At 38.4% G+C, this 14,102-nt stretch overlaps 1 protein-coding gene across 4 annotated transcripts in view; it reads left to right on the forward strand.

Annotated features, from left to right (window-relative positions):
* Positions 1-14,102, forward strand: part of EFCAB5 (EF-hand calcium binding domain 5) — a 184,526-nt gene that overhangs the window by 34,827 nt on the left and 135,597 nt on the right. For 3 of the 4 annotated variants that reach the window (XM_015438107.4, XM_074018922.1, XM_074018923.1), the window contains exon 4: positions 10,852-11,428. The exons of the other annotated variant lie outside the window; for it this stretch is intronic. In XM_015438107.4, the coding sequence (XP_015293593.2) occupies positions 11,025-11,428 (404 nt within the window). In that variant the 5' untranslated portion in view covers positions 10,852-11,024. The remainder of the gene's footprint in view (positions 1-10,851; positions 11,429-14,102) is intronic. 4 annotated transcript variants of the gene reach the window in all.

Consider the following 14,102-nt stretch of genomic DNA (forward strand, 5'->3'; position numbering starts at 1 on the left):
CTGGAAAATTTTCTATTTTTATCCTTTTAGATAAACTTTCTATCTATATATATCTCTTTCTCTACCTTCTCTTTAAGGTCAATAACCCTTAACTTGGTCCTTTTGAGTCTATTTTGTAGATACTGTAGGCATGCTTTGTTCCTTTTTATAGTTTTTTTCTCCTCTGAGTGTGTATTTTCAGATAGCCTGTCTTCAAGCTCACTAATTCTTTCTTCTGCTTGATGAATACTGCATTTGAGGGGTACATTAATTGAATTTTTCAGCTCCAGAATTTCTGCTTGATTTTTTAAAAATATTTCAATCTCTTTGTTAAATTTATCTGATAAGATTCTGAATTCCTTCTCTGTGTTATCTTGAATTTCATCGAGCTTCCTCAAAACAGCTATTTTGAATTCTCTGTCTGAAGGGTCAAGTATCTCTGTGACTCTGGGATTGGTCACTGTGTTCCCTGACTTTGGTAAGATCATGATGTTTGCGGATGTTCACTGATGTCTGGGCATTGAAGAGTTAGGTACTTACTGTAGTCTTCACAGTCTGGGCTTGTTTGTACCCATCCTTCTTGGGAATGCTTTCTAAGTATTCAAAGGGAGTTGAGTGTTGTGATCTAAGCCTTCAGTCACTGCAGCCATATCTGCATTGGGGGCACCCCAAACCCACTAACACTGTGACTCTTGAGGCCTTGTAGAGGTACTGCCTTGGTTGTCTTGGGTAAGATGCAGGAGAATTCCCAGGATTACCAGGCAGAGACTCTTGTTCTCTTCCCTTACATCTCCCCAACCCCCTGCCAAAATGGAGTCTCTCTCTCTCTCTCTCTCTGTGCTGAGCTGCCTGGACTTGTGGGAAGAGTGACACAAGCCCCGCTGTGGCCACCACCACTGGGACTGTGCTAGGTCCAACCTGAAGCCAGCACAGTACTGGGTCTCACCCAAGGCCTCTGGCAACTATTGTCTGGCTACTGCTGATGTTTATTCAAGGCCCAGGGGCTCTTTAGTCAGCAGCTAGCAAATTCAGCCTGGCTTGTGTCTTTCCCTTCAGGGCAACGCGTTCCCTTCTGACCCAGGGTGGGTCTAGAAATGCTTTCCAGGAACTAGAGCCTAGAATTGGTAAATTTAGATATCTACTTGGTGTTTCATTTTACTGTAGCTTAGCAGGCATCCAAGTTGCAAGACAACATGCTTTTTACTCTTCCCTCTTTTTTCCTCAAGCAGGAGTCTTTCCCATGACCACCACAGCTGGGAATGTACTGGGTCATACCTGAAGCCTGCATGGCACTGGGTCTCACCCAAGGCAGTGAGTACTGCCTGGCTACCACTGATGTTCATTCAAGGCCCATGGGCACTTTAGTCATCAGGTGATGAATCCTACTTGGTCCTTCCCTTCAAGATAGTAGATTCCCTTCTGGCCCAGGATGTGTCTAACATTGTCATCTGGGAGGCAAGGCCTAGCATGGGGACTCCAGGACTCTGCTTGGTACTTTATTTTACTGTAGCGGAGCTGGTATCCAAGTTGCAAGACAAAGCCCTCTTTACTCTCCTCTCTCCTTTCCTTAATTGGAAGGAGTCTCTGCCAAAGCTATAAGCTGCACTGTCTGGAATTGGGGGAGGGGTGACACAACCACTCCCTTGGCTGCCCTAGCTAGTGTCTCACTAGGTCATGGACACCCCAAGTCCACTGGCTTTGAGCCCGGTACAGCACCAGGACTTGTCCAGGAACTATAGTCCTTATAGCCTAGATTGCCTTTCAAGTTTATTTAGAACCCCAGAGCACTTTAACCCTCAGTGGTGGGCTAGCTGGAACTCAGGTTCTGACTGCTGGGATGGACAATTCCCCTCTGGCCAGGGCTGATCTAAATGCTCCCTTTATGGGTACCAGCTGAATTCTGCCCCATGGTACTTTCCACTGTGACAGGGTAACACTGCGTGACAATGCAAAATCCCACAGTCACTGTGCTCTCCCTGCCCCAAGCATCATATTCTTTCTCTGTACTATGAGGCCACTGCTGGGGGATGGAGGAGGGGTGGTATAGGCAATTCAAGACTGTCTTTCCTGTTCTCCTCACTGCCTCTTTCCTTGATATGATATTAAAACCAGGTATTGTGATCACTCACCTGATTTTTGGTTCTTATGAAGGTGTTTTCTTGTGTAGATAGTTGTTCAATGTGGTGTTCCTGTGAGGGGAATGATCACTGGAGGGTTCTGTTAGGCCAACTTGCTCTGCCTCTCTCAAAATTTCATTTTAAAAAGATTTTATTTTAAGTTCTGGGATACATGTGCAGGATGTGCAAGTTTGTTACATAGGTAAGCATGTGCCATGGTGGCTTGGTGTACCTATCAACTGATTACCTAGGTATTAAGCCCCACATGCATTAGCTATTTATCCTGATGCTCTCCTTCCCCCACCCTCAAAATTTCATTTTTTCAATGGGTGAATGATATTTCATTGTACATATATACCTCATTTTGTTCATTCATCTGTGGACGGATGCTTGAGTTGTTTCCACCTTTTACTGATTGTGTATAATGCTGCCATGAACATTGATGTGCAAGTATCTGAGTCCCTGCTTTCAATTTTTTTGGATATATACATAGGAGTGGGATTGCTGGATCATATGTAGTTCTAGGTTTACCTGAAAAAATTAAACTATATTACTAATATTGATTATTAATTTTTTTTAAGAGACAGGGCCTTGGCATGCTACCTAGCCTGGAATTGAACTCCTAGGCTTAAGTAATCCTCCCACCTCAGCCTGCCAAATATCTGGGACTACAGGGACATGCCCCTGAGCCCAGCTCTATGTTTAATGTTTTGAGAAACCACAACAGTTTTCCACAATGGCTGCATCACTTTGCATTCCCACTAGCAAAGCACAAGAGTTCCAATTGCTGTCCATTCTTACCAACACTCGTTATTTTCTGAGTTTCTGTTTCTTTTTGTTTTCTTATTATCATCTTAGTAAGTGTGGAGTGGTATCTCATTGTAGTTATGATTTGCATTCCCTAATAACTCATAATGTTGAACATCTTTTCATGTACTTATTGGCCATTTGTATATTTTCTTAGGAAGAATGCCTGTTCAAATCCTTTGCCCATTTTTGAATTAGGTTGTTTTATTGTTATAGAGTTTTAGAAGTTCTTTATGTATTCTGAATATTAATTCCTTATCAGTTATTTGCTTTACAAATATTTTCTCTCATTTACTACATCATCTTTTCATTTTTTGACATAATTCTTTGATATACAAAAGTTTTTAATTTTGAAGTATATTTTATCTTTTTTTGTTTGTTTTCTGTGCTCTTGGTGTTGCATCCATGAAGTCATTGTTAAAGCCAGTGGTATGAAGATTTTCCACAGGTTTTCATTTTTCATCCAAGAGTTGTAAGGTTTTGTTTGTTTATTTTTAAAGACAGGGTCTCACTCTGTTGCTCAGGGTAGAGTGAAGTGGCATGATCATGGCTCACTGCAGCCTCAACCTCCTGGGCTCAAGTGATCCTCCCACCTCAGCTTCCCGAGTAGCTGGGACTATAAGTGTGCATCAACAAGCCTGGCTAATTTGTTTTTTAAATTTTTTGTAGAGATACAGTCTCACTACGTTTCCCAGGCTGGGAGAGTTGTATCATTTTCTCTCTTCAGTTTAGATATTTGATTTGTTTTCAGTTCATTTTTGTATGTAAGGTAAAGGACCAACTTCATTCTTTTACATGATGTATCAGGTAGTCTCAGCACCATTTGTTGAAAAGATTATTCCTTCCCTGTTGAATGGTCTTGACACCCTTGTCACAAATCAATTGACTATATATGAGAGTTTGTTTCTGGCCTCTCTATCCTATTTTATTGGTCTATACATCTGTCCTTACTCCAGTACTGTTTTATTTGTTGTAGCTTTGTAGTAAGTCTCAAATTCGGGTAGTGTGAATCCTCCAAGTTTATTCCTTTTTTTTTCAAGATTTATTTTGGTTATTCAAGGGCCCCTGCAGTTTCATATTAATCTGAGGATCACTTTTTCTATTTCTGTGAAAAAACTATTGGAATTTTGATTGCATTGAATGTATAGATCACTTTGGGTAGAAGTGATATCTTAACAATGTAAAGTATTCCTATCTATGAATAGGGACATCTTTCTACTTATTTATGTCTTCTTTAATTTCTTTCAGCAATGTTTTATAGTTTTCAGCATATATCTTCCACTTTCTTGGTTAAATTTATTCCTAAGTATTTTATTCTTTTTTTTTTTTTTGAGACAGAGTCTCGCTCTGTCACCCAGGCTGGAGTGCAGTGGCCAGATCTCAGCTCACTGCAAGTTCTGCCTCCTGGGTTCATGCCATTCTCCTGCCTCAGCCTTCCGAGTAGCTGGGACTACAGGCGCCCACCACCTCACCTGGCTAGTTTTTTGTATTTTTTAGTAGAGACGGGGTTTCACCGTGTTAGCCAGGATGGTCTCGATCTCCTGACCTTGTGATCCGCCCATCTCGGCCTCCCAAAGTGCTGGGATTACAGGCTTGAGCCACCGTGCCCAGCCAAGTATTTTATTCTTTTAGCTGCTTTTATAAATGGAATTGCTTTCCTTTTTCCCCCCATTTTTATTTTTTTGGAGATAGGGTCTCACTTTGTTGCCCAGATTGGACTGCAGTGATGTAATCATAGCTCACTGCACCCTTGAACTCCTGGGCTCAAGCAATTCTCCCACCTCAACCTACCAATAGCTGGGACTACAGGTATGTGCCACCATATCTGGCTTTTCTTTTTCTTTTTCTTTTTTTTGCATAGATAGGATCTCAGTACGTTGCCCTATTGAATTTGTTCAATAGCTCTAGTAGTTTTCTTGTGAATTCTTTCTATATATAGGATCATGTCATCTGTGAATAGAGACAGTTTTACCTCTTTCTTTCCAATTTGGATGCCTTTTATTTGTTTTTCTTGTCTTACAGCTCTGGCTAGAACTCTGGTATGATGTTGAACAGCAGTGGTGAAAGTAGGCATTCTTTTCTTGTTACTGATTTTCGGGAGGAAGCTTTCAGTGTCATGTTAACTGTGAATTTTTTATTTTTATTTGTGTTTTGAGATAGGGTCACTCTCTGTCGCCCAGACCAGAATGAGTGACATGATTATGGCTCACTGAAGCCTCAAACTCCAGAGTTCAAGTGATCCTCCCACCTTAGCCCCCCAAGTAGCTGAGACTCTAGGCATGTGCTATCACACCCAGCTAATTTTTAAATTTTTTGTAGAGACAGGATCTCACTATGTTACCCAGGCTGGTTTCGAACTCCTGGACTCAAGCAATCCTCCCACCTCAGCCTCCTAAAGTGCTGGGATTACAGGTGTGTGAGCCACCACACCTGGCCAACTGTGGATTTTTAAATAACTACCCTTTATTATTTTGAGGAATGTTCTCTCCGTATGCATTGAGATGATTATGTGACTTTTTTCCCCTTCATTTTATCAATGTGATGATTACATTGCTTGATTTTCTTATGTTGAGCCACCTTGGCATTCCTGAGATAAATCTGGAAAGATTTCATGTTGAAAAGGCTTTTGCTATGCTCTTGGATTTGATTTGTTAATATTTTGTTGAGGATTTTTGCATCTATATTCATAAGGAATGTTGGTCTATAATTTTCTTGTGGTATCTATCTAGCTTTAGTGTCAGAGTAATTCTATCCTCATAGAAAGACTTAGGTAGTGTTCCCACCTCTTCAATTTTTTACAAGCATTTGGTAAGAATTCATTTCATTTCTTCTTTAAATATTTGATAGAAGTAACTAGTGAAGCCATCTGATCCAAGACTTTTCTTTGTTGGGAAGTTTCTGATCACTGATTCAATCTCTTTACTTGTTAGAGATCTAATATGGTTTGAATGTGTGTCCCTTTCAAATCTCATATTGAAATGTGACCTATGATGTTGGAAGTGGGCCTAGTGGGAGGTTTTTGGGTTATGGAGTGGATCCCTCATGAATGGTTTGGTGCTGTTCTTGCAGTAATGAGTGAGTTCTCACTCTATGAGTTCATGTGAGGTCTGGTTGTTTGAAAGAGTGTGGTACCTCTTCTCTCTCTCTCTTGCTCCCTCTCTCACCATGTGATATGCCAGCTCCCCCTCTGCCTTCCATCATGATTATAAGCTTGTTGAGGCCTCACTGGGAACAGATGTTGGCACTCTTTCACATACAGCCTGAGCCAAATAAACCTCTTTTCTTTGTAAATTACCCAGTCTCAGGTATTCCTTTTTTTTTTTTTCCAGGTATTTCTTTATAGCAACACAAAATAAACTAACTAATGCAAGATCTTTTGAGACTTTCTATTTCTTCTTGAGTCATTTTAGGTAATTTCAAGGAATTGGTTCATTTCTTCTAGGTTATCCAATATGTTGGCATACAATTACTCACAGTATTCTCTTGTAACCGCTTTTGTTTTTGTTTTCCGAGATGGAGTCTTGCTCTGTCACCCAGAGCTGGAGCGCAATGGTGTGATCTCTGCTCACTGCTACCTCCACCTTCTGGGTTCAAGCAATTCTCCTGCCTCAGCCTCCCAAGTAGCTGTGATTACAGGTGTGTGCCACCACACCTGGCTAATTTTTGAATTTTTAGTAGAGACGGGGTCTCACCATGTTGGCCAGGCTGGTCTTGAACTCCTGACCTCGTGATCTGCCTGCCTCAGCCTCCCAAAGTGCTGGGATTACAGGCATGAGCCACTGCGCCCAGCCTATAATTATTTTTTTTTTTAAATATCTGTAAGGTTGGTGATAATGTCCCCACTTTCATTTCTGGTTTTGGTTATTTATGTATCTTTGCTAATGTTTTTGTCAGTCTAGCTCAGGGTTTATTCATTCTGTTGATTTTTTTCAAGGAACCAATTTTTGGTGAAATTGTTTTTCTCTACTATTTTTCTATTCTCTCTTTTATCTCTACTTTAACCTTTATTATTTTCTTTCTTTTGCTAGTTTTGTGTTTAGTTTGCACTACTTTTTCGAGTTTCTTAAGGTGTAAAGTTAGGTTATTGATTTGACTTTTTTTTTTTTTTTTGAGACAGAGTCTTGCTCTGTTGTCCAGGCTGAAGTGCAGTGGCGTGATCTCGGCTCACTGCAAGCTCCGCCTCCCAGGTTCACGCCATTCTCCTGCCTCAGCTTCCCAAGTAGCTGGGACTACAGGTGCCCACCACCACGCCTGGCTAATTTTTTTTTTTTTTTTTTTTTTTTTTTTTTTACAGAGATGGGGTTTCATCGTGTTAGCCAGGATGGTCTCAATCTCCTGACCTCAGATTTGACTTTTTTTAATGTAATCACTTACAGCTATGATTTTCCCTCTGAGCCCTTTTTTCACTGCATCTTACAAATTTTGATATGTTGTGTATTCATTTTCATTTTTCTCTTATTATTTTCTAATATCCCTTGTGATTCTTTTGACCCATTAGTCGTTTAAGAATGAGTTGTTTATTTTCTGTAGCTTTGTATGTTTTCTAGTTTTCCTTTATTGATTTCTAACTTCATCAAGTTTTGTGCTCTTCATTAAAGAGCAGATATTTTATATGGTGTCTATTTTTTTAAATCCATTGAGACTTGTTTTGTGGCCTAACATATTGTCTATCCTGGAGAATGCGCCATGTGCACTTGAGAAAATTATGTATTCTGCTGGTATATTGGATAGACTATTGTATATATGACTGTTAAAACTAAAGATAATTTTTATATATGGTATAAGGTAGGCATCCAGATTCATCCCTTCGCATGTAGATATCAGCTGTCATGGCACTGTTTGTTGAAGAGACTGTTTTTTCCATTAAATTGTCTTGGCACCCTTGTCAAAAATCAATTGGTTTCAGAGTAGAAGAGGAACTTTAAAAAATAATCAGTTGGTCATAGATGTATAGGTTTATTTCTGGACTCTCAATTTTATTCCATTGATCTATATGTCTATCCTAATGCCAGTACTACTTCAGTAAAGTTTTATAGCTTTCTTCATATTAGTCTGACACATTTCTGTTTGGTTTATTTCTAGATATTTTAAATTTTTGTTGCTATGATGAAATGAAGCTTTATAAAATTATATTTTCATTGATAACTAAAAATATAAAACATTTTAAATTGGTAGTTCCAAGGAAATCAATTTACTTTTGTATTTTAATCTTGTATCCTGTGTTTATTTGGTAGGCTTTTAAAAAAATTGTGGTAAATACATATACTATAATATTTACCATTTAAACTATGTTAAAGTGTACAATTCAGAGCCATTAAGTAAATTTGCAGTGTTATGCAACCATTACCACTGTCTAGTTCTAGAAAGTTTTTATCATTATAAATGGAAACTCCATTTGGTAAGCCTTTCAAAGCTGAAGATTTGTGTCTTTCTTCAGTTCTGAGAGATTTCTTACATTATTTATTTGAATATTTCATTATGTCTAACACTTGGCTTATACCTTCTGACACTTTTATAAGATTAATATTAAATGTTCTGGATTGACTGGGCATGGTGGTTCATGACTGTAATCCTAGCACTTTGGGAGGCCAAGGTGGGTGAATCACTTGAAGCCAGGAGTTCGATACTAGCCTGAGCAATATAGTAAGACTTTATCTTTACCAAAAAAAGAAAAAAATAGAAAAATTAGCTGAGCATGGTGGCATGTACCTGTAGTCCCAGCTACTCAGGAGGCTGAATATATGCTGTCATATATTCATATACATATACATATGGGTATATGGTGTCAACATGATGTGTTACTGTAAATGTTAATAATGATCATTAGGTTCAGATAATATTTCTCAGGTTTCTCTAAAGTTATTTCCCCCTCCCATTTCCATATTGTACTCTTTGAGAGGAAGTCACTATATGCAGTCCGCACTTAAGGAGAGGGGAGTTATGCTCTACATCCTTGATCGTGGAGTATCTACATAAATTATTTGGAATATTTCTGCACAGGAAATTTGTCTTTTTACTTATTTACTAGTCTTTTTTTCCAGCACTTCGTTACTTTCTGGCACTGCAAGATATTCTAGGCACTACAAGATATTCTTGTATATATTTCCTGCATATGAGATGAGCCCAATCCTATAATCAGCTGTATCTCCAAGGAGTTCTGATTTTTTTTTAATTGGAGAGTGATATTCGAAACCAAGATGTGAGCGCTAGATGGTCTACATTCTCTTAAGTGTTTAACTTTTAATTTCTTCTAACTTCTCTGCTCTGAGGATATTAATTCTTTGACTCCTTACATTTGTTCTATTTAATGGTATTTCCTTGGGTGGTATTAGTTATTCTGTTTGTTGAATTTAGTCATGGGGATGATTTTTCTTAAACATTCTATGAATGTGTGCTTACATTTGAATTTGAGATTCTCTATTTGCTTTCCTATAGAGTTATTGTTTTCTATAGTCTGATGCCAGTGGGGGAAGGACAAGATGTGCAGACAGTGAAGCTGTCAATAATTCATTTTCTCTGCGTGTGAAAATGCTGTTTCTCTAGCCTAAATATCTATATACCTTAACTCAGTGCAGGGGAAGACACTGATTAGCTCAAATGGGCATGAAGATATACAAAAAGGTCAGTCTTTCCCCTATGACCCGTATCTACATCCTCTGAACTTGGGGTACCTCAAATCTGCTCCCAAATTTTACAGTGGTCTCCACTGTATCTTTTTTGTGCTATAGTTTCTTCAATCAGTTGAATTCCCCTGCTTTACATTTTTCAGAGATCTTCAAAATTCCTGACAATTGAAGGCCCCCTTCATGATTGTAGTATTTTTATGCATTTTTTAAATTTTAAAAACATACACACAACTTTTCCTGTCATTGCTAGAGATTTTGGTAGGGAGGGGATGTAGATGCCTGTTCTCAGTCTACCATCTTGGTCTAATGTCTGCATCCTGCATTTTAAAAACGAAAACATAAAAGAAGCTGGGAATAAAATGAAGAGAAATATATTTAAATATACATGTGTGGTCGACTCTTTGCTTGCTCACCACACATTTCCTCACCTTTTTTTTTTGAGACAAAGTCTCACTGGAGTGCAGGGGCATGATCATGGCTCACTGCAGCCTCGACTTCCAGGGCTCAAGTGATCCTCCCACCTCAGTCTCCTGAGTAGCTGAGACCACAGGTGTAAGCCACCATGCCTGGTTAACTTTTTTATTGTTTGTAGAAACAGCATCTTCCTAATGTTGCCTAGGCTGGTCTTGAACTCCTGGGCTCAAGCATTCCTCCTGCCTCGGCCTCCCAAAATGTTGGGATTACAAATGTGAGCCACTGTGCCCAGCCTTCCCTACCTTTTTGCCTGCCAACTGAACCTCAGTGTTGTAGCAGATGAAAATAACTTGTTATCAGAGAACTTGATCCAAACTCTGACACCAGTAAATAGATTATAATTTGTCTATACTATTCATAGTAATACCATTTTCCTTTACCAGCCTTTGGTCTGGGCGTGGGCATGTATCCTAGTTAGGGCCGATGAAATGTAAAGGGAAGTCTTACAGTGGGGAGTCTGGGATCTTCTCCTATCGGATAATAAAACAGAGCCTCAAGAGGAGAAAATTCCTTTGTCCTCAATCCTTTTTTGCTGTGAGGAAGTGATGACTGGAGCTCTGATAGTCATCATGTGATCATAAGGTACAAGCAAAAAAATGAACGAAAATAAACAGAAACAGCCTAGGTACTTAATGAAATCACTGAACTGCTGAATGGCTTCTGATTAAGTCAACAATAAATGTCTTTATGGTTAAAGTCACTTTGTCCAATTTTCTGTTACTTTCAGCTGACCTTGTTCCAATCCACTGTGTAAATGGATATAAAAATTTTTTCAAATATTATTCTAAAGTCATGTAGATTAAAATTTGCTTCTAACATTTCTTACATTTCACTTTTTTTCCCCTCAGAATTAAACCTGGAGGGGCAGCGAAAAATTTCACCTGATTCAATAAAGGACTCTAAAACTGAAGCCTCAGGTAATATTGCAATTAGAAAATCTGCAAAAGTGATTTTTGCTTTAGATGAAACTGAACTGAAATCAAAGCTAGAGCAACCATGGAAGAAAAATCTTTTTGAAAGAATGGAGGCAAGAGCCCAAGCAATGCAGCAGAAAATAATAGACAAGGAAAATGTGAAGAAGGAACTAGAAAAAAAGGCTGAAAAAAAACTCCCTAGGGATAATTTGGCCAAAGAGTGGTTTAATACTGAAAGCATGACACTGAATAATCGTGCATATTTGCTTGACAAACTTTTACCTACCTTGGTTCCTGGAGTAGAAAACATGTTAACTCAAGTAGAAAAGAAGAAGGTTTTGACAGAAGTTGATACTCCAAGCAAGTTTGACCCAATTAATTATTTGGGGGAATATTTAATGAGAAACAATCCTAATTATATCAAAGACCCAGGAATATCTGGTTACCAGAGGGTGATGAAAGAAGTCACAGAAGACCTGAAGATATATGTTCCTGACACTATCTGCAACAGGTACAATCTGTTATAGTTTCAGTTCATGATCTGTCTCCTTACATTGAAAAACTAGTAGAGCCGGGCACGGTGGCTCAAGCCTGTAATCCCAGCACTTTGGGAGGCCGAGACGGGCGGATCGCAAGGTCAGGAGATCGAGACCATCCTGGCTAACATGGTGAAACCCCGTCTCTACTAAAAAATACAAAAAAATAGCCGGGCGAGGTGGCGGGCGCCTGTAGTCCCAGCTACTCGGGAGGCTGAGGCAGGAGAATGGCGTAAACCCGGGAGGCGGAGCTTGCAGTGAGCTGAGATCCGGCCACTGCACTCCAGCCTGGGCGACAGAGCAAGACTCCGTCTCAGAAAAAAAAAAAAAAAAAAAAAAAAAGAAAAACTAGTAGAAAAATAACATAATCATAGAGACAGGACTTAAAACAAGTGATTCTACAGTTATTCAGAAAGTATTTATTGAGCTACTAGTATGTGCTTCACTCTTTTTGAGTCACTGTGAAGACTAACAAAATAAATAAGTTCCTTGTATTCATAGATTTAATTATCTCACTATGACTCCAAGTGTATATTGATTTGTATTTTTATTTATCTCCCTGCACTGGAAAGTAAGCTATATGAAAGTTGGAACTTAAAAAAAATTTAGCTTTCCATATAGGCAATATATTCACCTGGTTTAAAGGCCAATATGTAAAAAAAGTTATACAGTGAAAAGTTTTCCTCCCATTCTTATCTTCCATCTACCCAGTATTCCACCTCCACCATAAATAACTTCTATTCTTAATTTTCTATAGATCCTTACAGAATTTCTTTATACATACATAAGGAAATGCAAACATGGATTATTAATTTTCTTTCTTTTACACAAAAGCATGTGATATGTGTTACAAATACCCATTTTTACCTGCCATTTATCTTTTGTCATGTAGAAGATTTTTTATTTCTATATAGTCAAATTTAACTTTTATGGCGTCAGGATTTTGAGGCACTGTTACATTTCAAAATATTAAAAGAATTCTTCCATGTTCTCTTCCAGAATTATGATTTTAATTTTCATTTTAAATATTGACTCATTTGGAATTTAACCTAGCGTAACATACAGGGATTCAACTTTATCCTTTTTCAAATGTCTACTTAGTGGTCCCAATCAGAGTTGAATAGTCTATCTTTGCCCCACTCTTTGGGATTGAGCCTTTATTAATAAATTCATGTATGTTTTAGAGTGTATTTCTGGATTTTTCCATCATATTCCATTGGTCAGTCTCCCTTTCATGCATTCATACCACACTGCTTTAATAATTGAGACTTTTAAACATATTCCATAGATCTGACAGTGCTGGTCCCCACTATTTGCCCTTCTTCTTTTCTGATGTTTCCTGACTATTTTTGTTTGTTTACTTTTTTTGTATGAATTATGGGAGTAATTGTCTACTTGAAGAAAAAAAGGGGGGAGAGAAAACCAAAAAACAAAACTTATAGGAATTTTTATTGAAATCTGATTACATCTATTAATATTCTTAGAAAACCAATATCTTCAAGACTGCAATTAGCCAAGATTACACCACTGCACTCCAGCTTGGGTGCCAGAGCGAGACCCAGTCTCAAACACACACACACACACACACACACACACACCCCAGAAAACTAACATCTTTAATAATGGTGAGTGTTTCTGGGTGTCTTTCCATTTGCTCATCTTATTTTGTATGAATTAGTGTTGTCCTAAAGTTTTTTTACAGCTGGGCATGGTGGCTCATGCCTGTAATCCCAGCACTTTGGGAGGCCAAGGTGGGTGGATCACCTGAGGTCAGGAGTTCAAGACCAGTCTGGCCAATGTGGCAAAACCGTGTCTCTACTAAAAATGCAAAAATTAGCCCAGTGTGGTGGTGCATGCCTGTAATCCCCACTACTCGGGACACTAAGGTGGGAGAATCACTTGAACCTGGGAAGCAGAGGCTGCAGTGAGCCAAGATGCACCACTGCACTCCAGCCGGGCAACAGAGTGAGACTCCGTCTAAAAAAAAAAAAAAAAAAAAAAAAAAATTATATAAGTTTTGTGTCTCACTCATTAGATTCAGCACTAGTTATTTTTATCATTCTTTGTTGCTGTTTTAAGCAGGACTTTCTTCTCTTACTACATTTTCTTTCTGGAATGTAGTCTGAAGTACTAATTTCTGTATATTTGTGTGCCCAGCTACCTGACTGAGTTCTCTTACAGTAACATTTTAGTTGATTTCTTGGGTTTTCTAGGGAGGTAACCATTGTCTTCAAATAATAGTAGTTTTCCTTCTTCCTTTTCAATTTTTATACTAACATCTTCCTACTACCTCCAATACAATATTAAATAATAGTGGTGATGTGGGCATCCTTGTCTTTTTACAACTTTAGTAGAAGTGCTGCTTCTGTTACTGCTTCATTATGGGCAGTTTTTGTATTACTAGTTCTATTCCATTTGGGTATGAAAAACACTTTATCTCAATGAGAAAATGTACCTAATTTCTACCTTTCAGAGTGATTTTTTAAAATTAAGACTAGATTTTATCAAATGCTTTTTCAACACCTATGAAAGTGATAGTATAATTTTCACCTTAGATTCCTTAATGGTGAATTTTATTAATAGATTTCCTACTATTCAATTGTCTTAGAATTCCTGAAATAAATCCTGCTTGGTTGCTATGTATTTGGG

The sequence above is a fragment of the Macaca fascicularis genome, chromosome 16 (assembly GCF_037993035.2).
Source record: "Macaca fascicularis isolate 582-1 chromosome 16, T2T-MFA8v1.1".
Lineage (NCBI taxonomy): Eukaryota > Metazoa > Chordata > Mammalia > Primates > Cercopithecidae > Macaca > Macaca fascicularis.